Raw genomic sequence first — 24,244 nt, 5'->3', positions numbered from 1 at the left:
GCTAGCTCCCCGCACTCACCGTGCGGAGTGTGTCATCGTTCCGGCACCATCTGTGCCAGCTCTACGCACCAGGTCTCCAGTGCGCCTCCACAGCCCAGTACGTCCTGTGCCTCCTCCTCACACTCTCCCTGAAGTGCGTGTCCCCAGTCCAGTACGTCCTGTGCCTGCTCCTCACACTCTCCCTCAAGTGCGCCTCCACAGCCCAGTACGTCCTGTGCCTGCTCCTCGCGCTCGCCCTGAGGTGTGTGTCACCAGTCCGGTACCACCAGTGCCGGCCCCACGCACCAGGCTTCATGCGACGATCCCCAGTCCAGAGCTTCCGGCGACAGTTCCCAGTCCAGAGCTTCCGGCGACAGTTCCCAGTCCAGAGCTTCCGGCGACGTTTCACAGTCCGGAACCTCCAATGACGGTCCACAGTCGGAACCTCCAGCGACGGTCCACGGTCCGGAATCTCCTGAGGCGGTCCACGGTCCGGAACATCCTGAGACGGTCCACGGTCCGGAACCTCCAGCTCCAGGGCAGGAGTCTTCATCTGCGCCGATGCCCAGTCCGAGCACGGCGTCCAGTCCAGCTCCACGGCAGGAGCCCTTCTCTGCGCCGATGCCCAGTCCAGGCACGGCGTCCAGTCCCGCTCCATGGCAGGAGCCTTCCTCTGCGCCGATGTCCAGTCCAGGCACGGCGTCCAGTCCCGCTCCAAGGCCGGAGTCTTCCTCTGCGCTGGTGCCCAGTCCAGGCACGGCGTCTGGTCCCACTCCATGGCAGGAGCCTTCCTCTGTGCCGATGTCCAGTCCAGGCACGGCATCCAGTCCCGCTCCATACAGGAGACTTCCTCTGCGCCGGTGCCCAGTCCAGGCACAGCGGTCAACTCAGCTCCATGGCCGGAGCCTTCTTCGGCGCCAGTGCCCAGTCCGGGTGCGGCGTTCTACCCGGCTCCATGGCCGGACCCATGGTCTGGGCGGGGGCAAAGTCCCGCACCAGAGCCGCCACCGATGCTGGCGAATCCACGAGCGGAGTGGGTACTTCGCCAAGCACCGGAGCAGCCACCGATGCTAGACGCCAACCCGGTCCCTCCCCTATAGAGTCAGGTTTTGCGGCCGGAGTCCGCACCTTTGAGGGGGGTACTGTCATGCCCTGACCATAGAGAGCCTTTTTATTCTCTATTTTGCTAAGGTCGGGGTGTGACTAGGGTGGGTGATCTAGTGCATTTATTTCTATGTTGGCCTTGTATGGTTCCCAATCAGAGGCAGCTGTTTATTGTTGTCTCTGATTGGGGATCATATTTAGGCAGCCATTTCACCACTGTGTTTTGTGGGATCTTGTTTTTGTGTAGTTTTCTGGTAGCACTGCATTTGCTGCACGTTTCGTTTTGCTGTTTATTGTTTTTGTGAGTTTCATTTAATAAACATGTGGAACTCTACGTACGCTGCGCCTTGGTCCGTTTCTCCACACGACCGTGACACCTTTGTAGGTGTGTCCAGACTTTTGACTGGTACTGTATATAGATATTTATTTATTTTTACACATATTTAACCACTTTTTTGGGGTAGGCACAAAACTACCTTCATACTTCCATTTGTTTTTTAAAACTGTTACCGGTTACCTTCAGAAGAGTGCTGTGACACTTTAGGGTTCGTAGAGCAAAACGGAGAACACCATCGTGTTTGTGAGAATCTCCCCTTTCCCATTAGTTTGTAGCCTAAACGGTTCGGAAGCTTCCAAACAGAAGTTGGCACATCGATGGTACCAACTTTAGACAGGTCTCTTGTGGGGGTCAAAGGTTAAACCGTTCGTTAAGCCGTAGGTTAAACCGTTCGTACACTGCAGACGTTTACCATGAGACAAACACCGCTCTAGCTCTGCCTCCTTTCACCGCAGATGCAGACGTGCGACACGGGCGGATGTGGTGGATTGAGACCCATCCAATGCAAAGAAACAGATATCTTTAGCTTAAAATGACTGATTTTGATGGGGATTTTTTTGTTATGTAACTTAGATTGACGCACTGGTGTGTCAATCGACTCCAGGGGGTTATTTATAATCCACATAACAAATTACATTTGTTGTTGTTGCAGGAATATTTTCCGGTTGTAGCAAACTGGCTCAAATTAGTAGGTAGAGTGAAACAGTCTTTACGCAAGAGAGGAACATTACCATATGTTCCAGACAATACATATCACACCTTCCGCTCCCATTTTCACATGCAGTGCTGAACTGAAGTGTTCGTCTGGTATTATTTAACGAGGCCTGATTCTGGTGGCTATAGACACAAGGGATTCTAGAGCCGGGGTCTGATCAAGCGGTAACGCTCTCGGCTCCTGGACCACGGCAGCTTTGGTTCAGCCCATTGTATGTGCCATTCCTACCCTTGGCCTTCCTAGCTGTCATTCCTCTTTCATTGTCTGTCCTGTCACTGTCCTTCCACAGATTTTAACCTGACCCTTAGAAGTCGGATGTGAAATGCAGTTAAAGGGATTGAATGGAGAGCACAGACAGTCAAATTGGATATTGGTGGAACAGAGGGACTGAAAGAGGATCTGTGCTGGGAAGAAGGTAGTGACAAGTTCAGACAACCCTGTTTCCTTTATCAAATAGTAAAGCTGCTGAGATCAGGAAAGACTGCCTGGCAGCCAAAAGGGGAGAGAAAGAGAAGGGTATGAAGAGAATAACAAGAGAGGAGGAAAAAGATGAGGAGGAAGAAAAGGAGGAAGAACTGACGAGGAAAACAAACAAGAGCATAGAGGAGGACGGGCAACAAGAGAGGAGGAAAGAGTGGGTGAGAAAAAGGGAAGACAAGGAAGGTAGATGCCTGTCCTAAGCCCACCACTCCATCCAGACCGTACCTGTTGATGGCCGAGCTGAGTTCATCCAGACCGTACCTGTTGATGGCCGAGCTGAGTTCATCCAGACGGCGGGTGTCGCTGGTGGTGCTGTTGTCCAGTTTGGAGAGGCTGTCCATCCTCTTCAGGATCACCTCCAGCATGTCACTGATCTTCCTAAGCACCCCACGAGACTCCACTCCCCCCATCACTACACAGCGAGAGGGAGAGAGAGAGAGGGAGAGAGAGAGAGTGAGTGAGAGGTAGTAAACAATCGATAAAAGCCCAATAACAAGAGAGCGCGGAACGCTTACTATTTAGCCGAGCCCAGTCTCCAATTCATATCATTAAGTAAGCATCCTTCTCTTTCTGCCCTATAGCTTCCTGTGCTAGCAGCATACTTTGCCTGCCTAGCTCAAGCTAAAACATGAATTATTTCAACCACTGACTCCCAGACTTCCTACCACCTAGAGTATAATTTATAATGGTACACACTGCCGCAAAGGCCTGAGTTACGGAACTATGAAGTGGAACTAATCGTGTTGACATTCCCCGCACTCCGGGGGATGAAATTACGTGTAACCACGGCTGTATTTATTTCACCCTAGTGAATCAGAGAGGTCGTAGGTGCAGACACTGTGTGTGTGTGTGTGTGTGTGTGTGTGTGTCTGTGTGTGTGTGTGTGTGTCTGTGTGTGTGTGTGTGTGTGTGTGTGTGTGTGTGTGTGTGTGTGTGTGTGTGTGTGTGTGTGTGTGTGTGTGTGTGTGTGTGTGTGTGTGTGTGTGTGTGTGTGTGTGTGTGTGTGTGTGTAAGGCCAGGCTCTTTATCCTCTTGATGCTTTGATTGTTCCGCTTCTCTTTATAGGATTATGTGGTGGTGACTGGCTAGACAAACCAAGGTCATATACACAATCAATCTACAACAGCTCTATATAAAACACAGCCAGACAACATATTGGGCCAGACTGACTGAAATAACATTTACAGGATTACAATGCAATGAATATTTTCTGAAGATGAATAAGATACCTTTCCGGCAAACCTTCACTGACACAATGTGCAATAACACATCTTGAGGTATTTAAAAGACCGCCTTGTCTTACCAGTCGGCGCCACGTGAAAAGCTAGCTATTCGCTGGCCCAAGTGGGGAGACTTCAGGTTGAGGAGTAAGTTTCACACATCCCCATGTGCTACACATCCACCATGCTCTAACTAACTGGACCATTGGAACTATATACACTGAAACTAAACTAAAATATAAACGCAAGATGTAAAGTGTTGGTCCCATGTTTCATGAGCTGATGTAAAAAATCCCTGAAAAATTCCATGCGCACAAAAAGCTTATTTCTCTTAAATTTTGTGAACATATTTGTTTACATCGCTGTTAGTGATAATCCATCCACCTGACAGGTGTGGCATATCAAGAAGCTGATTAAACAGCATGATAATTACACAGGTGCACCTTGTGCTGGGCACAATAAAGGCCACTCTAAAATGTACAGTTTTGTCACACAACACAATGCCACAAGTTTTGAGATAGCATGTAATTGGCATGTTGACTGCAGGAATGTCCACCAGAGCTGTTGCCAGAGAACTGAATGTTAATTTCTCTAACATAAGCTGCCTCCAGCATCGTTTTAGAGAATTTGGCAGTACGTCCAACCGGCCTCACAACCGCAGACCACGTGTAACCACGCCAGTCCAGGACCTCCACATCCGGCTTCTTCACCTGGGGGACCGTTTCGGGGTGCACCCCTGCCCAGTCATGTGAAATCCATAGATTAGGCCTAATTTATTTATTTCAATTGACTGATTTCCTTATATGAATTTTAACTCAGTAAAATCTTTGAAATTGTTACACGTTGCATTTATATTTTTATTCAGAGTGTACAGTGAATTCAGACCCCTTCACTTTTTCCACATTTTGTTACATTAAAGCCTTATTGTAAAATTGATTAAATACAAATTTATACTCATCAATCTACACACAATATCCCATAATGACAAAACAAAAAAACACTTTTTTGTCATTTTAGCAAATGTATACAAAAACAGAAATGCCTTATTTACATAAGTATTCAGGCCATGAGACTCAAAATGTAGCTCAGGTGCATCCTGTTTCCATTGATCATCCTTGAGATGTTTCTACAGCTTGACTGGAGTCCACCTGTGCTGAATTCAATTGATTGGACATGATTTGGAAAGGCACAGACCTGTCTATATAAGGTCCCACAGTTGACAGTGCATGTCAGAGCAAAAACCAAGCCACGAGGAAGGAATTGTCCGTAGAGCTCCAAGACAGGATTGTGGCGAGGCACAGATCTGTGGAAGGGTACCAAAACATTTCTGCAGCATTGAAGGTCCCCAAGAACACAGTGGCCTCCATCATCCTCAAATGGAAGAAGTTTGGAACCACAAAGACTCTTCCTAGAGCTGGCTGTCCTGCCAAACTGAGCAATCAGGGGAGAAGGGCCTTGGTCAGGGAAGTGACCAAGATCCCGATGGTCACTCTGACACAGCGTCAGAGTTCCTCGGTGAAGATGGGAGAACCTTCTTGAAGGACAACCATCTCTGGAGCACTCCACCAATCAGGCCTTTATGGAAGAGTGGCCAGACGCAAGCCACTCCTCAGTAAAAGGCACATGACAGCCGGCTTGGAGTTTGCCAAAAGGCACCTAAAGACTCTCAGACCATGAGAAACAAGATTCTCTGTTCTGAGGAAACCAAGATTGAACTCTTTGGCATGAATGCCAAGCCTCACGTCTGGAGGAAACCTGGCACCATCCCTACGGTGAAGCATGGTGGTGGCAGCATCATGTTGTGGGGATGTTTTTCAGCAGCTGGGACTGGGAGACAAGTCAGGATCGAAGGAAAGATGAACAGAGCAAAGTACAGAGAGATCCTTGATGAAAATCTACTCCAGAGCGCTCAGGACCTCAGACTGGGGCGAAGGTTTACCTTCCAACAAGACAACGAACCTAAGCACACAGCCTAGACAATGCAGGAGTGGCTTCAGGACAAGCCTCTGAATGTCATTGAGTGGCCCAGCCAGAGCCTGGACTTGAACCCGATCGAACATCTCTGGAGAGACCTGAAAATAGCTGTGCTCCCCATCCAACCTGACAGAGCTTGAAAGGATCTATAGAGACGAATGGGAGAAACTCCCAAAATACAGGTGTGCCAAGCTTGTAGAGTAATCCCCAAGAAAACTTGAGGCTTTGATCGCTACTAAAGGTGCTTCAACAAAGTACTGAGTAAAGGTTCTGAATACTTATGTTAATTTGATATTTTCATTTTTGCTTTGTCATTATGGGGTATTGTGTGTAGATTGATGAGGGGGAAAAAAATATTTAATCAATTTTATATTAAGGCTGTAACGTAACAAAATGTGGAAAAAGTGAAGGAGTCTGAATACTTTCCGAATGCACTATACATTAAGAACACCTTCCTAATTTTTAGATGCACCCCCTTTTGCCCTCAGAACAGCCTAAATTTGTCAGGGCATGGACTCTACAAGGTGTCAAAAGCATTACACAGGGATGCTGGCTCATGTTGAGCGTGAAAAACCCCACGTGTTGCAGTTACACTCAAACCGGTGCGCCTGACATCTACTACCATACCCCACGTGTACACAATCCATTTCTCAATTGTCTCAAGGCTTAAAAATGAGTGACATCAATAAGGGTTCATAGCTTTCACCTGGAGTCACATGGACAGTTTTTGTCATGGAAAGAGCCAGTGTTCCTAATGTTTTATATATATATATACTAAAATGACCATTGAACTATTCCCAAGATACCAGACTGTAGCTTAGAAAACCATAAAGGGATGGTCACTGAAAGGTGAGAGAAACTCTTAGGTCAGATACAGCACTGGTGTAACGTTCGTCGTCTGAAGATGAGGAATCATCGGACCAAAGCGCAGCGTGGTAAGTGTTCATGTTAATTTATTAAAACAGAACACTAAACAAAATAACAAAGAGCATGAAACGAAACAGTCCTGTCTGGTACAGACACAAAGACAGAAAACAACTACCCACAAAACACAGGTGGGAAAAGGCTACCTAAGTATGGTTCTCAATCAGAGACAACGATAGACAGCTGCCTCTGATTGAGAACCACACCAAACACACAGAAATAAAAAACATAGAACACAAAACATAGAATGCCCACCCCAACACGCGCCCTGACCAAACCAAAATAGAGACATAAAAAGGATCTCTAAGGTCAGGGCGTGACAACTGGATCATTCCCTTTAAGGCAGAGAGGTCACAGTATATTCTTCTCCATCATAATGTCAGTGGGTATGAGGTTCGATGGTAGTGATAATCATCTGGAGTGAGCTGCCTACCCCAACCAATACCAACCAACCAATTGGAAGAATAAAAGGAACACATAGCTCAAATACTGCCATGTTGCAGTGGTGGAAAAAGTACTCAATTGTCATATTTGAGTAAAAGTAAAGATACCTTCATAGGAAATGACTCAAGTAAAAGAGAAAGTGCCCCAGGAAAATACTACTTGAGTAAAAGTCTTGAAGTATTTTGGTTATAAATATACGCAAGTATCAAAAGTACATGGAATTGCTAAACTGTACTTTAGTTTCAAACGTAAATGGCACACCCTGACCATAGAGAGCCATTGTTTCTCTATGGTGAAGTGGGTCAGGGCGTGACTGAGGGTGATCTAGTTGATTTATTTCTATGTGGTGTTCTAGTTTATTTTCTATGTTGGTGATTTTTGTATGATTCCCAATTAGAGGCAGCTGGTAATCGTTGTCTCTAATTGGGGATCATATTTAAGTAGCTGTTTTTCCCACCTGTGTTTATGGGATATTGTTTTGAGTTATTGCACGTAGCATCTCTGTAGTCACGGTTCGTTGTTAGTTTATTGTTTATTTGTTTTTGTCTTTGCTAAGTTTCACTTTCTAATAAATAATGTGGAACTCAACATCCGCTGCGCCTTGGTCCGACATTTATTCCAGCGAACGTGACAGTAAAAGTAAAAATATAAATCATTTCAAATTCCTTATATTTAACAAACCAGATTGCACAATTAAAAAAATATTTTGTTATTGATGGATAGATAGGGGCACACTCCAACACTCACACATAATTTACAAACAAAGCATTTGTGTTTAATGAGTCTAACAGATCAGCGGCAGTAGGGATGACCAGGGATGTTTTCTAGATAAGTGTGTGAATATGACCATTTTCCTGTCAAAATGTAACGAGTACTTTTGGGTGTCAGGGAAAATGTATGGAGTGAAAAGTACAATATTTTTTTAAAGAATGTAGTGAAGTTAAAGTAAAAGTTGCCAAAAATATAAATAGTCAAGTAAAGTACAGATACCAGAAAAAACTACTTAAGTAGTACTTTAAAGTAGTTTTAGTTAAGTACTTCACACCACTGCCTTGTGGCATACAACTCTATGACTAAAAGTATCAGAGACCATTCCCTTTAAGACAGAGAGGTCACTGTATAGTCTTGTCTGCTCTATCATCATGCCAGTGGGTATGAGGTGTGATTGTCATGGTAGTCACCTGGTGTGAGGCCTCTCCGCCATCACACTCCAGTCCTATTGACTTGTCAGGTAATTACAGCAGATTAAGTCCTCTACAGGAGAGCTGTGAGAGAAGGTCACAATTTTTTCTTTCCATGGCAACCTATTATCTCTCTCTTTCACTTTTCTCCTCACCATCGCTCTCTCTTTCTCCCTCTCTTCATACTATCGCTCTCTCCTCTCCCTACTTTCTTTCTTTCTTTCTTTCTGCCTATTATCTCTCCCTCTCTCACTCCCTCTCTCCCCACCTCTTTTGAACTCTCACTACTCTCTTCTAGAATCTGTCTCATTGCCTCTGTCTCTTTCTCTACTCTCTTCTCTCTCTCCTCCTCTCTCTACTTTTCTCTCTTTTTCTCCCCCCACGCAATCTGGTAGTTATCTCCCTCCACGGTGACAGATGAGGCCCCTGTGTGACAATGAGTGACATAGTGTCCTTGGGGTCCTAACGCATCGCCGTGTCAACCCATCACCGTGTGGCGTGTTACCTTGACGACCGTCCTAGCTTTCATTGACTCCTGATGAGCCGTAATGATCGCGATGGTCATTTGGACACGGAAACGTCTTCCTGCGATCTTATTGGCACATGGAAACCCTCCATTTGATCTCATTGGCTGCTGTGTTAAAAGGGTCATTATAACAATGTAATGGAGGTAATTTAGGTTATTTTTATTAACAAAATGCCAATTAAAAAGGCATTTGTGATGCAGCCAGAAGCTTAGTTCAACGGTCTGGTGGTTAAATAGAAGATGACTGTCAATGGGTAGGCTACCAGTTAACAGTAGTATTAAGAGCAAACCACACAATGACCCTGGATCAGTTAGTAAAGTGGCGATTACAGGCCAGCGGCAGTGGAAAATATTTTTTGTACTGTATCTCAGATTGTTCTGTCAATTCTCACATAGAAACTTCATAGGGAGGAAGGATGTTTAACATGGTTTTTACATTTGTATCACAAACAATTTTCGAGAAAGTCATGATGAAATTGGTCATTTTAGGCCCTTTTTAGACCTATACAGTACATGCCTCCTGTAAGACACTATGATCTGTGAACCGTACATGATACAGACGACATCATGGTGTCATTATACGCCTTGTAGTGTTCTCTCAAGTACGTATGTCTAGATTCTAAAATACACATTCCCACAATCATTTATTCAACATAAAAAATCTGAATATCTCAAAACAAACCTTTTTGATTTAGCCTAGTTTTAGACATACTGTTCAAACACGTCACATTTCCAGAGGGGGCTCTCTGGTACTTTTAATAATATGACCAATTTTATACATATATATTTAAATTATAGGCAATTAACCAATCAGAGCTTTAGGATTGGTCAGTCCGCAAGTCAAATTTCCTTTTGAATCCATTTTCCCATTCATGGTGTTGGTGGTGCTCATAAAATGGATCATACCTTTAGAATTAGCAGAGAGCCCACTATGGAAATTGTATGTTCTTGTAGAGGGTAGTGTTTTAAACAACATCTAATATTGAATAGATGAATATGACTGTTGTTTTTTTCAGAATCTAGACATGCTCCTTATGATAGAGCACACTATAAAAGAGCAGAACTACACCGTGATGTCGTCTGTATCATGTACGGTTCACAGATCACAGTGTCTTAGGGCCTAAAAAAGTCACTTTCATCATGATTTTCTCCAAAATGGTTTGCGATACAAAAAGTCAAAAACATTTCTAACATTCCTCCCAATGAAGTTTCTATGTGAGAATTGCCAGAACAATCTGAGTCATAGAAAATATATTTCGCTCGTGTGGAATCGCCCAAAGGCACAATGTGACCACGCAGGCCGCTGGTAATTACCTCACATATTAGAGGTCAAATCATTAACATGAACATGCCACTAGGCAGTCTGAATACATTAGCTCAACAGGCAACTATAGGTCATCGACATGCTGTAGGGTCAGTTACAGGTCAATCCACTGTACTTGCTGCATCCTCGGAGAGACATCAACAATCAGTCAACTCAGAGTCAGCTACAGGTCAGTCCACTCCACGTACTGTAGCTCTTAGAGCTAGCCTCATGTCAGTGTAGTTGTTATAGCTCGACAATCTTAGAATAAAAGGTGCTATCTAGAACCTTCAAGGGTTCTTCGGCTGTACCCATAGGAGAACCCTTTGAAGAAACCTATTCGGTTTCTGGTAGAAACCTTTTGTTTCCAGGTCGAAAGCTGCCCTTTTTTTCTAAGAGTGTATCCAGATTCAGCTACAAGCCAGTCTAGCCGTGCCTCAGGACTACCTGGCCTGATGACTCCTGGCTGTCCCTGTCCTCAGTCCACCTGGTCTTGCTGCTGATCCAGTTTCTGCTGTTTTGCCTGTGGCTATGGAACCCTGACCTATTCACTGGACGTGGTACCTTGTCTTGGACCTGCTGTTTTCGTCCCTCTCTCTCCCTCTCCCTCCCTCTCTCTCCCTCCTTCTCTCTCTCTACCGCACCTGCTGTCTAGACCTCGGAATGCTAAGCTATGAAAAGCCAACTTACATTTACTGCTGTGGTGCTGACCTGTTGCACCCTCTACAACCACTGTTATTATTGTTTGACCCTGCTGGTCATCTATGCACGTTTGAACATCTTGAAGACCGATCTGGCCTTAATGGCCATGTACTCTTTTAATTTCCACCCGGCACAGCCAAAAGAGGACTGGCCACCCCTCAGAGCCTGGGTCCTCTCTAGGTTTCTTCCTGGATTCCTGCCTTTCTTGGGAGTTGTTCCTAGCCACCGTGCTTCTACATCTGCATTGCTTGCTGTTGGGGGTTTTAGGCGGGGTTTCTGTATAAGCACTTTGTGACATCGCTGATGTAAAAAGGGCTATATAAATACATTTGATTTGATACTCGCGGTATCTCTATTGAGCCAGCTACAGGCCAATCTACTTGTTATCGTCTACTTCCTATAGCTCTATTGAGCCAGTCAACCATAGCTTTGTCTCTGTGCTGATCCTCAGTGAACACAGTATTAGCATGAGCTCTCCCAGGGGGACCCTAGTGTTTCATACGGAGCTTCCTTGTTTGCGAGGGATATTGACATGCGCTGAAAGGTACCTGTAGAAAATCAGTGTCTTCGTCTTAGTGCCGCAACAAGAAAGAGGATGAACAAGGCTCTGAGAGCTTAAAGGGGTTCAAGTACACCCGTCTGCCCTCCTTGAAGATCAAATAACAGAAGAGCATTGGGCCAGTAAGTGAAAGGTCACTGGTTCAAATCCCCGAGCCGACTAGGTGAAAAATCTGCCGATGTGCCCTTGAGCAAGGCAATTAACCCTAATTGCTCCAGGGTCTCCTGTCAATAATGGCTGATCCCTGGCTCTGACCCCACTCTCTCAGGGGGAGTGGGATATGCAAAAATGTCATTTCCAATTCACGTGTGAAATATGACAAACATAAGCATCCTCCTAATTATTATGTATATGAGTTAACATAGGATAGAAACTGTTACCACAGTCAATGTATGTCCTTTCTCTCCAGGAGAAGAAGAATAAAACCAAGTGAAAAAGTACGAATAGCAACTATTTAAATTCTGTTTATATCAGGAGTCTAATTGACTGTGCACTGTGTGAATCAATACATTCTCGAACACATTCTTCAAAACGACTTCTTAATCGATTGTTGACCTCGTCTTATGAATAACCCTACATTCTTCTTAAACGTAAATCTGAGGTGAAAATAAATGTCCGATTCGGTCAAATTGATCAGATTTGAAGATTCAGTAGTGGGTGAGCTAACCAGACCGTCTGTTCCTTCTCTTGGCTGGTACTATGTCACAGTGTGTTGGGGGGCTCCAGTTAGCGTGGGGTGGCATGGCGTACATCACTGTAGCACCATTACTCTCCCCAGCTTCAACCACCATATTGCCCTGAATATTTAGTGTCACGACACATCGTATTTCACCCCAGGTCTGAGAGCGGGTGAGGCGTGAAAGGAATATTCCTGTTAGTGTCTCTAACAGGGCTACTGAACAGAGTGTGTGGGGTGGGGGGGTTGTGTGTGTGTGTGTGTGTGTGTGTGTGTGTGTGTGTGTGTGTGTGTGTGTGTGTGTGTGTGTGTGTGTGTGTGTGTGTGTGTGTGTGTGTGTGTGTGTGTGTGTGTGTGTGTGTGTGTGTTGCTCCAGGGAGTATTGACTAGCTCATACACCCCCCCCCCTCAGTATGGGAGAGGCTAACTCTAAGCAGGAGAAAACTTTTGTCTGCTTTTATGTCGGTCACAACCTGTGTTTTAGACAGAATGCCAACTCTTTGTTTCTCTCAGCTAGAGTAGTTCACCTCTACAATACCTGCTAAGATACAGAGGCAGGACTGTGTTGACTGGCCCAGTAAGTAAACAGTGGGTCTGTCCATCAAGAGAGGAACACACACAGAGAAGTGACACGCACACACGCACACACACACGCACACACACACACCCTCCTCACACGCACACACAAACACCCACACACCTCAGGGCACAACGACCCAGTGCCACTGTTCAACAACACACCCTTAATGGAAGGACATGGTACCTGGTACTAACAGTCCTCACTTCTCTATGTGTGTTCCTCTCTTAATGGACAGACGCACTGTTTACTTCACACTAGCACCCCTCTCCACCCCTCTCCTCTCTACCCCTTTCCTCTCCTCCACTTCAGTGGGATGCTAAAAAGCACTCCCTCTCTGTTTCCCACTCTTTTCATGTTGTGTCAGAGCCAAAGGACCCTTCAGCACTCAGTGGGCTGTTAAATGCAGCATAATCTTTGTGCCGTGTTGTGAACGCTGTGAAAAGACTCTATGTGGAGGACAATGGAGGCATAGCCCGATGTGGTGGTGGATTGTAAACCATGAGCTGAAAATGCTGGTCATTTCAGTTGTGTTGTGCAGAATCGGTTGCCAGTGGGTCAGGTTGCGTTTTCTTGGACAGACTATAAACACCCATAGACCTTTAATATACACTAGCAAGCACAACAGAAACCCTGACTCTGTGTCCACATCATCCTATAACACATAATGTGCACCAGGAGTTGTTCATTGTGAAGTCCCTCTGTCTCCCCCGCTGGCATGAAAAAAGATACACAGTAAATAGAATATAGTGGAATATACTGTACTGTAGTTCCTCCTGTACTAGTTTGCTGTGTGTGTGTACAATCGTAGCCAGGCTCCCAATGCGACTCACTCAGCAGTGTCTCAGATCGAGGTGTGAGGTGTGCAGTTAGGGAGCAGGCAACAGGATGAGGTGTTAGTGAGATTGGCCAAAGGCTGTTTGCATATTCATGGGGTGAAGTACATGTCAGGCTTGACTAGAGATGACATAGTTGACACTTACAGGGAGATGAACTGGAGCAGAGCAACACACATCCCTGAATGTACCACATGTATACGTTCTGACACAGACAGGCATATGGACAAACGCATTCACACTCATCATACACTCATGTACTCCCAGTAGGTAGGTTTGCCAGTGTGTGTGTGTGTGTGTGTGTGTGTGTGTGTGTGTGTGTGTGTGTGTGTGTGTGTGTGTGTGTGTGTGTGTGTGTGTGTGTGTGTGTGTGTGTGTGTGTGTGTGTGTGTGTGTGTGTGTGTGTGTGTGTGTGTGTTTCCAGCAAATCTTCACAGCCTGGTACATCTATTTTGCACGTATGGGATCCACCTCTCTCCCTCCCCTCCTCGCCACCTCTCCTCTCTCTCTCCCCTCCTTGCCACCTCTCCTCTCCCCTCCCTGTTCCTCTCTATAGAGTGCAGCAGAGTGAACACAATGTTATATATTATAACCTCCATGCTGTTTACAGCAAAGCACTGATCTAAGGTCAGTTTTGGATGTTCCAGCACTAACAGGTATTGAGGGCAGGATTTTCTGAGAATGCTCTGATCCTAGAAGTGTGCCTACCCGCTGGGCACAGACGTCAGTTCAACGTCTAGTGTTGTTTTACATTTGGTTAAGTTTTCAACTAAGGTGAATTCAATGTAAAATCAACATTAAAAAAAAAAGTTGGCTGAAAAAAAGGCTGAATGCCCTTACGTTGATGACTTACGTTGATGACTTACGTTGATGACTTACGTTGATGACTTACGTCGATGACTTACGTCGATGACTTACGTCGATGACTTTTTGCAAATTCAATAGTTTCCCACGTTGATTCAACATCATCAGATATACTTTAAAGTGAATGTTAATGGAAACAATGTATATTGAACCAGTGTTTGACGAGTGGGTAAAGCCTGCGATCTCCTCTCCATCTCATCTCCATTTCCAAACTGGAATTAAATTAGATGTAATTAGATGCAGTTCAATTATCATAGCTATCATGGGGGATTTCTACTCATTAGTTGACGGAGTGAAAAAAAGGATTTGATTGCAAAATGTGGACAGGAAGCCAGCTTTCTCATGGGTTGCAGGTTTTCATGCTACACTGGATCAGGACAGTGGGGTATGTGGGCTTTGAGCCAATCCGAATAAGGTAAATAAGCATTGAATCAGGAAGTAGCTGTAATTGTAGAGGTCCACAAAACAATAAAGCACCGAGGCCCCATAAATAATGTCATAGTGTGGTAAAAGAGTAAGTCAATATACAGTATACTCTAAGAAAAAAAGGTGCTATCTAGAACCTTAAAGGATTCTTCGGCTACCTGGACCCAAAAAAGGTTTCACTTGGAACCAAAAGGGTTCTCCTAAGAGTGCAGTGCCGATGACATGAGAACAAGCAGTAATGCATGAAAATGTTCTCAAAGAACAAACCTCGTTTGCCAGGCGTATAGCTGTGAGATATACAAAGGCTGAAGACACACAACTGTCAGTGTGAGACAAGTAAAACACCTTTCTCAGTTTCCCTCTTTCAGTTTCGCCCGAAGCGCCCATAACGTCCTGACGGTTTTCGTTTGGGGCTACTCACTGTTTGCGAGACAACATAGTATTCCAAACTCAAAGCTGCAGAGGGGGAAAGAGAAAGAGAGAGGGAGAGAAAGAGGGAGGGAGATAAGCGAGCTCTCAGTCTATTAGTGCAGACAACTTCTGTCACTTCTCCTTTGTGTCTGTCTCTCTTCCAAAGTGCACGCCAAAGAAGAAGGGATGAGAGAGAAAAAAACGACAGAGAGCGAGTGTATGTGTAGAGTACTAGCTGTATCTATCTGGCTCCACTACACAGCTGTAATTAAAGCTTCTCCACCCCTCTTCTTCCTCCCTCCCTCCCTCCTCCTCTCTTCATCCCCCCTTTCCCCCCACATCTTTAGCAAATCCTCTCAGAACCCATTCTTTGATTTCTGCTTCTCTGAAGTTGCGCTACTCAGTTCGGATCAGCACTCTCTCCCTCTCTCTCCTTTTCTCTCTCTGTTTTTCTCACACACACACGTACGCGCACGCGCACACACACTCCCTCTCTCTCTCGCTCTCTTTCATCCCATGTCTTTCACCAGCAGTAGGGTAATTTTTGCACCGTGCCTTGTATGCTGTTGTGCATGATGTCAGACTCTGAAACTGAGTGGAGCCTTGAAGCCCACTCCTCCTCACACAACAGCCAGTCAGCACTTGGGAAAACAGCCCAATTAGGGCCAGAAATGGGCACAGATAAAAACAATGTATGAATAGGGATCAAATTGCATAATAATATATGAAAGGGTAATGGGTTTGGCGTGCACTGAATGGATGTTAATGGAGAAGGGAAATAATAGGTACAGCAGGATCAGGAAGAGTATATATTTGATCTTTTCATCTATTTTAAAGGACCGTGTTATACACAAAGCAACCTGTTATTTGCATCTGCAGTCCCTGGGAAGGGTAATGTAGCAGTAGATGCATTGTGAGTGACGTTCAATGTCAACATGACTTTCTATGCTGTCAATGACAAGGACGACCTAAAGCTAAAGCGCCAATCCCAGCCACACACTGTGTGAGCAGAATGACTAAGGCTGCTGTAAGTCAAGCTAGGGCTGCAGCTATGGGAACCTGGCACGAGGCGCAGCTACCTCTGTCAATGTCTTTACATTCAGACACACACACTGTCAGTGTCCCCTGTGGGCTGACAGTGTACTGTCCCCTGAAACATATCCTTGTGCATGTACTGGGAAAGGCTTACGGCCTTACAATGTTAACCTGTACATCCCACGGCAAGGTTAACATCTGAGTCTTTTAGCATATACTTATCCAGAGCAACTCACAGTAGTGAGTGCGTACATTTTCGTATTTGCTTGTACTGATCCCCCATGGGAATCGAACTCACAACCCTGGCGTTGCAAGTGCCACACTCTTCCAGCTGAGCCATACAGGACCAACAGCACACACATGTACATCCTTACAATAAGTCCCCAATGCCGACAGTCAAATACGGCGCCTCCTCTTGTCTTAATGACTCCCTTATGTAAACATGTCTGTTCCTCAGCCTGCATTAGCTTTGCCGACTGCCATTTATTCACTGGGCTTCGTGGCTTTGTGGACAACTGAGACATAGGGCTTCAGGGGGCCACTTTCCACCACGAGGCAGGACCCTGGACGTCACTGTGTGTTAATGTGACAGGGCACCACGTTGCCCTGGGAGAGAGACAGGGGGAGAGTATTGGAGGAAAGTAGAGAGAGGGGATGGAGAGTGAGAGAGAGGGGATGGAGAGTGAGAGAGAGGGGATGGAGAGTGAGAGGGAGGGGATGGAGAGTGAGAGGGAGGGGATGGAGAGTGAGAGAGGGGATGGAGAGTGAGAGGGAGGGGATGGAGAGTGAGAGGGAGGGGATGGAGAGTGAGAGAGAGGGGAGGGAGAGTGAGAGAGAGGGGATGGAGAGTGAGAGGGTGGGGATGGAGAGTGAGAGGGAGGGGATGGAGAGTGAGAGAGAGGGGATGGAGAGTGAGAGGGAGGGGATGGAGAGGGAGAGGGAGGGGATGGAGAGTGAGAGAGAGGGGATGGAGAGTGAGAGGGAGGGGATAGAGAGTGAGAGGGAGGGGATGGAGAGTGAGAGAGAGGGGATAGAGAGTGAGAGAGAGAGTGGATGGAGAATGAGAGAGAGGGGATGGAGAGTGAGAGAGGGGATAGAAAGTGAGAGAGGGGATGAAGAGTGAGAGGGGATGGAGAGTGAGAGAGAGGGGATGGAGAGTGAGAGGGAGGGGATAGAGAGTGAGAGGGAGGGGATGGAGAGTGAGAGAGAGGGGATGGAGAGTGAGAGAGAGGGGATGGAGAGTGAGAGGGAGGGGATGGAGAGTGAGAAAGAGGGGATAGAGAGTGAGAGAGAGGGGATGGAGAGTGAGAGAGAGGATAGAAAGTGAGAGAGGGGATGAAGAGTGAGAGAGAGGGGATTGAGAGTGAGAGAGAGGGAATGGAGAGTGAGTGAGAGGGGATGGAGAGTGAGAGAGAGGGGATGGAGAGTGAGAGGGAGGGGATAGAGAGTGGGAGAGAGGGGATGGAGAGTGAGAGAGAGGGGATGGAGAGTGAGAGAGAGGGGATGGAGAGTGAGAGGGAGGGGATAGAGAGTGAGAGGGAGGGGATGGAGAGTGAGAGAGAGGGGATGGAGAGTGAGAGAGAGAGGATGGAGAGTGAGAGGGAGGGGATGGAGAGTGAGAGAGAGGGGATGGAGAGTGAGAGAGAGGGGATGGAGAGTGAGAGAGGGGATGAAAAGTGAGACTCTGACTTACCCTACCTTGAGAGAGCAGTTGGAGAGATGGAGAGATAAAGGGAGAAAGTAAGAGAGACAAAATAGAGATGGGGAAGTAGTACTCATAAAACACTGTGAAATTTGATGGTAACGCGCCCTATTGGCCCTCATCCCCGCCTCGGCTAAAACCAGCTAAAACCACCGTTGGGCTATAGTACGAAATCACATGGTACAACTGGACAAATTATGACAAAAGATAATGTTGTTCATTTGTTTTTTAACCTTGCATGGAGGGTCAGGGTTTTTCCTATCCTGCTCAGATCATTTCTTCTTCATAAGCTTAAAGTTGATTAAACTTGTCATCTGATTTTCATATAGGTTATTGATATTGCTGAGAGAGAGAGAGAGAGAGAGATAGAGAGAGAGAGAGAGAGACAGAGAGAGAGAGAGAGACATATTTTCTGACTGGATATTTTGCGCTGCTTTGGTGGAATTATCTGCTCTGTCTAGACTACATTCCTCTCTTGCGTTCTGTATAAACATATTTATTGACATAGGCTTTAGCAAACAGGAATTGGAAAATTGCTCGGGTTGTCACTCGAGAGATGGAGAGCTTACTGCTAATGACACTGTGGGCTGTGAAATAGAAAACAAAAACATAATCTCATCTCGCTTTGGAGAGAAAAACCAGTAGAGAGAGAGGCTTGGAGAGTGGAGAATAGCTACTCAACCAGACATCTCGTCTCTCAATGCTCTCTCTCTCTTTCTCCCTTCTCTATTTCTCTCTCCTCTCTCTTTTTCCTTCTCCTCTGTTTCCCTCCTGCTCTCTCTGCCTTCCCTCTCTCTCTCTCCATCTCCATCTCTCACCCTTTCTCGCTCTCTTTCTGCTCTCTCTACCTTTCTTATCTAACAGCCTCTCTTGTTCTCTCTCTCTCTCTCTCTCTCTCACTTATTCTCTCACTCACTCAGCCCTCAGCAGATATATTAGCAGCTGCCCGCTCCCAGTCTGCATTAAAAGGCAGAGCCAGGTGCATGATGGTTGATGGCCCACTTCATTGGCCTGGCACCATTCATTCATCCTGTTATTTACTCCTGACATACAGGTAATGAAGCGAGCAACTGGTGAAACAGCAGCGGGGACACATGGGGCAAAATACATACGCTGAGCCAAAATGGACGCCTGGTGTGGTGAAACTGCAGGAGATCAGGGTGAAACACCAGGTGGTGGTGAGGGGCTATATTAATGAGTTGAGCCAAAATGTTCACCAAAATTGGTGAAACCGCAAGGGGTCACGGTGGATAAATAAACGTGATGAGCCAAAATGGACGCCTGAACTGGTGAAAATGCAGGGAGTTAGACATTCATACTTATTCATATACAACCGTACTGTGTGCTAGCTGACTGCCAACCAGATTGCTACCGGGTGAAGTGGAGATCTTTGCTGAGCTAGAACCGAGAAGTACAATTCCCGAGCCACCAAACTTCTCCGCCTTTGCTATAACCTCAAAAATATTAAAGTAGTTGATGTTTTGTTCCTAGCAGGAAGTCACAGCGGGAAGCAGGAGGCATTGTTAAAAAATGTTGCTACTAAACAGAATCCTTCCACAGTACATGTGGTACTTTGCCTTCAACAGCACAGCATTCTCCTCCATACACAGTAGCAAGGTGAACTGAATGTGCAGTTCACTGTGTGAGAATGGCAAGTTGCAACGGCAAATGGCAGGGAGTCACTGTACTGTACAACCATGAAAATCAGTTCAACTTGGGAAAAAACATTTCTGATAGCGCTCAAAAACAAAATGTTAGCCTGGTTGGCTGCAGTCGACAACAAAAGAGGCAGCATCAACTATGTGAGAAAAGCAAGCCGTGCGTACCTTTGAGTAACTACAAGACAGGCCTTACCATGGCGGAACTAGAGAGTGTGTTTAGCTGGAGTAAGACACAGTAGATATCTACTCCCCTCTCCTCGTCTCTCTAACACACTGAGGGTAATCTGTATGAGGTCCCTTTGGAGCACTCAGGGCTGGCTCTCACCCAGTCTAATCTCACAGCCATGTCGGCTCCAATGAGCTCCCGTCCGGGGCAGAGGAATCGCAGTAGCAGGCGGCACTTGCTTAATCACATTACCTGAGAAGGGACTGGCTGATGATACGTGTTGTATTCGTTCTACGGATGTAGTGATGGGTTGTGCATTTACTCTATCGGTCCCTTTGATCAAATAGTTTACCCCGCGATGACAGCATAAGTGAGTCAGGAGATTTCATCACCAGAAGATTTCATCACAGATAAAGGATTTTATTTTGTATTTTATTCCATCACACTTGCACACATGCAAATGCATGCACATACTTACACGTATATGCATTCGTACCCTCTCTTGTACACACACAGTCACACAGTAAGCGCCCACACACACTCTCAGTGGACCTATCTAGAATATCAACTATTGACTCATTTCTTTCCCCTGCCGAGTGATTAATGATTAATAACAGCGACTAGACAGGAGACCAGACTGGAGAGAGGAGATTACAGAGATTAGACCTGTTTAGCCTGTCCTCTATATGTCTGTGTCTTTCTCCTCCGCCTCTGGACAACTCATGAAAGTCGGGAATATTTGAAATGTTTTAAACTTTTATCCAATTGGTAGTTACAGTCTTGTCCCATCGCTGCAACTCCCATACGGACTAGGGAGAGGCGAAGGTCGAGAGCCATGCGTCCTCTGAAACACGACCTTGCCAAGCCACACTGCTTCTTGACACACTGCTCGCTTAACCCGGAAGCCAGACGCACCAATGTGTCAGCGTGCACTGCACCCGGCCCGCCACAGGAGTCACTAGTGCGCGATGGGACAAGGACATCCCGGCCAGCCAAACCCTCCCCTAACCCAGACGACGCTGGGCCAATTGTGCACCGCCTCATGGGTCACGGCCGGCTGCGACACAGCCTGTGATCGAAGCCAAGTCTGTAGCGACGCCTCAAGCACTGTGATGCATTGCCTTAGACTGCTGTGCCACTCTGGAGGCCAAGTCTGGAATAACTTGTCCATGTTTCTACTTCGATTAAATGTTGGGCATTTCCTTATATATACTGGAATGCATTTACATAAAGTTGTTTATTCAATCACTATTAACAGGAGAGGTTCTTCAGGATGCAAGTATAGAATCCATTTAAGAAACAGTGTTTACTGTATGAATAGACTATGAAAAGACTGTGTTTACTGTATGAAACAACTGTATGAAAAGACTGTGTTTACTGTATGAAACGACTATGTGTTTACTGTATGAAACAACTGTATGAAAAGACTGTGTTTACTGTATGAAATGACAGTGTTTACTGTATGTAACGAATATGTGTTTACTGTATGAAAAGACAGTGTTTACTGTATAAAATGACAACGTTGGTTAGTTTACCTTACACTGCACAAACAAACCAGTCAACCACTCACTAGTATGTTGTCAACTAGTCAATAGTCAGTTGATAGTCAATAGTCAACATACAGTAGTCAACATAGACTAGTCAATAGTCAACATTCTCCCTGTCAATGTGTGTGACTTAGGCCAGTGGAGGCTCCTCAGAAGAGGAAGGAGAGGCCCATCCTCCTCAGTGAAATTTCATAAAAATAAAAATAGTGAAACATAAAAAAAGTTAAAATACAGTGTTTTGCAATGAAGGTCTTCAACAGCACTGTCTGGGCTAACACCATGGTGTAGCCGGAGGACAGATAGCTTCCATCCTCCATCTTCCTTCCATCCTCCTAGGAGGCTGGTAGGCCTCACCCCCTCCCATAGATATACATGGTAATTATAACCACTTCCAGAGGACATCCTCCAACCAATCAAAGATTTTGCAGTATGAACTGACATGTTGTCTATCCAATCATAGATGTAGGATCAGAGAATGAACCTAGCGTGTTGTATTGGGATTGTGCCACAACGCATTTGGGGGGTTCTATGTGTTGAGAAGCTTGGTGACATTGTTGGATAGAGAAGAGTGAATAGTGAGTGAAGAGTGATAGTTGAGCATTTTTCAGACATTATTCAATTCAAATTCGTTTTTTCAAATTACAGGAGATGGAGGAGGTACAGTTGAAGTCGGATGTTTACATACACCTGAGCCAAATATATTTAAACTCAGTTTTCACAATTCCTGACATTTAATCCTAGTAAAAATTCCCTGTCTTAAGTCAGTTAGGAACACCACTTTATTTTAAGAATGTGAAATGTCAGAATAATAGTAGAGAGAATTATTTATTTCAGCTTGTATTTCTTTCATCACATTCCCAGTGGGTCAGAAGTTTACATACACTCAATTAGTATTTGGTAGCATTGCCTTTAAATTGTTTAACTTGGGTCAAACGTTTCGGGTAGCCTTCAGGCATTTGGAAATTGCTCCCAAGGATGAGCCAGACTTGTGGAGGTCTACAATTTTTTTTCTGAGGTCTTGGCTGATTTCTTTTGATTTTCCCATGATTTCAAGCAAAGAGGCACTGTGTTTGAAGGTAGGCCTTGAAATACATCCTCAGGTACACCTCCAATTGACTCAAATGATGTCAATTAGCCTATCAGAAGCTTCTAAAGCCATGACATCATTTTCTGGAATTTTCCAAGCTGTTTAAAGGCACAGTCAACTTAGTGTATGTAAACTTCTGACCCACTGGAATTGTGATACAGTGAATTATAAGTGAAATAATCTGTCTGTAAACAATTGTTAACAAGAAATTTGCGGAGTGGTTGAAAAACTAGTTTTAATGACTCCATCCTAAGTGTATGTAAACTTCCAACTTCAACTGTATATTATACATTGTTTTCTTGGGTTTGGAACTTTATTTTTGTGTCCAGTTAGTGCAATTTATTTAGATGTGCCTTGCTAACTTCAGTAGCTAGCTAGCTACCAGCGCGAGACTGCATTTCTCTCCGCCAGAGTGGTAGATTGGCCAACGCTGCCGAACATGTTGTGGACTTTTTGTTGAAGTACCCCTTTCATTCTTTGGGGTACACGGAAAAGGTGAGAATTAAAAGCGAGGGTCGACCTCTGCCTGAGATCAGTTTCATGAAGAAGGATGAAAAGGTGTGAATTAAAAGCGAGGGTCGACCTCTGCCTGAGATCAGTTTCATGAAGAAGGATGAAATGGTGTGAATTAAAAGCGAGGGTCGACCTCTGCCTGAGATCAGTTTCATGAAGAAGGATGAAAAGGTGTGAATTAAAAGCGAGGGTCGACCTCTGCCTGAGATCAGTTTCATGAAGAAGGATGAAAAGGTGAGAATTAAAAGCGAGGGTCGTCCTCTGCCTGAGATCAGTTTCATGAAGAAGGATGAAAAGGTGTGAATTAAAAGCGAGGGTCGACCTCTGCCTGAGATCAGTTTCATGAAGAAGGATGAAAAGGTGAGAATTAAAAGCGAGGGTCGTCCTCTGCCTGAGATCAGTTTCATGAAGAAGGATGAAAAGGTGTGAATTAAAAGCGAGGGTCGACCTCTGCCTGAGATCAGTTTCATGAAGAAGGATGAAAAGGTGTGAATTAAAAGCGAGGGTCGACCTCTGCCTGAGATCAGTTTCATGAAGAAGGATGAAAAGGTGTGAATTAAAAGCGAGGGTCGACCTCTGCCTGAGATCAGTTTCATGAAGAAGGATGAAAAGGTGTGAATTGAAAGCGAGGGTCGACCTCTGCCTGAGATCAGTTTCATGAAGAAGGATGAAAAGGGGAGGGAGTTCAATACCAACTGGTATCAAATGTACAGCTGGTTAACAGGGAGCCTATCGTCAAGCCACCTGTAATTGAACGCTAAGATTCTCTACATGCTGAACATCTTTTCTGGGATGTCAAAAACAATTCTGAATGATTTGATAGCTTCCATCGAATCATCCATTAAATGTTAGATTAAAAGGAGACGTTGACGCGGCAATTTTTTTCGCGTGTGCTCAGGTAGGCTTTCCACTTTCTTCCGGTATTTATTTAGCAGAGATGATAACATAAAATTACTCCGGACAGTCACGACCAAAAACTCATGACATAAATGTTGCTGCAGCCTAGGCTACACCTAAACATTAGAAATCTGACATGCTGTATGCGATGAAAACGAGACCATTTTTCAGTCTGATCAACTGTAGGTTACTATTAAGAGCAGCTGCATGCAGCCTATGCACCCTGTCCATCTGGTCAGGGTAAACTAATTGGTAACGTTATGTATTTATAGTCCATTTGTGTGTCAGGAGAAAATGTGAACGTGATCAAATTGAGATTATATTCAAAATTGGGCTGACTAGGCTGCCTATACGTTTTTAATCCAAAATGATTACCTGGAATGAATCAATCGACATAA

The 24,244-nt window shown here is 45.2% G+C and overlaps 1 protein-coding gene across 1 annotated transcript in view; it reads right to left on the bottom strand.

The window, feature by feature from the left end:
• The window catches only part of LOC120027396 (alpha-1,6-mannosylglycoprotein 6-beta-N-acetylglucosaminyltransferase B-like), a 144,680-nt gene that overhangs the window by 95,029 nt on the left and 25,407 nt on the right, over positions 1–24,244 (bottom strand). The window contains 2 exon segments of the mRNA XM_038972317.1: positions 798–829; positions 2,929–3,027. Coding sequence (XP_038828245.1) covers positions 798–829; positions 2,929–3,027 — 131 coding nt within the window.

The sequence above is a fragment of the Salvelinus namaycush genome, chromosome 2 (genome assembly GCF_016432855.1).
Source record: "Salvelinus namaycush isolate Seneca chromosome 2, SaNama_1.0, whole genome shotgun sequence".
Taxonomy (NCBI): Eukaryota; Metazoa; Chordata; class Actinopteri; order Salmoniformes; family Salmonidae; genus Salvelinus; species Salvelinus namaycush.
This window is presented reverse-complemented; position numbering and strand designations above follow the sequence as displayed.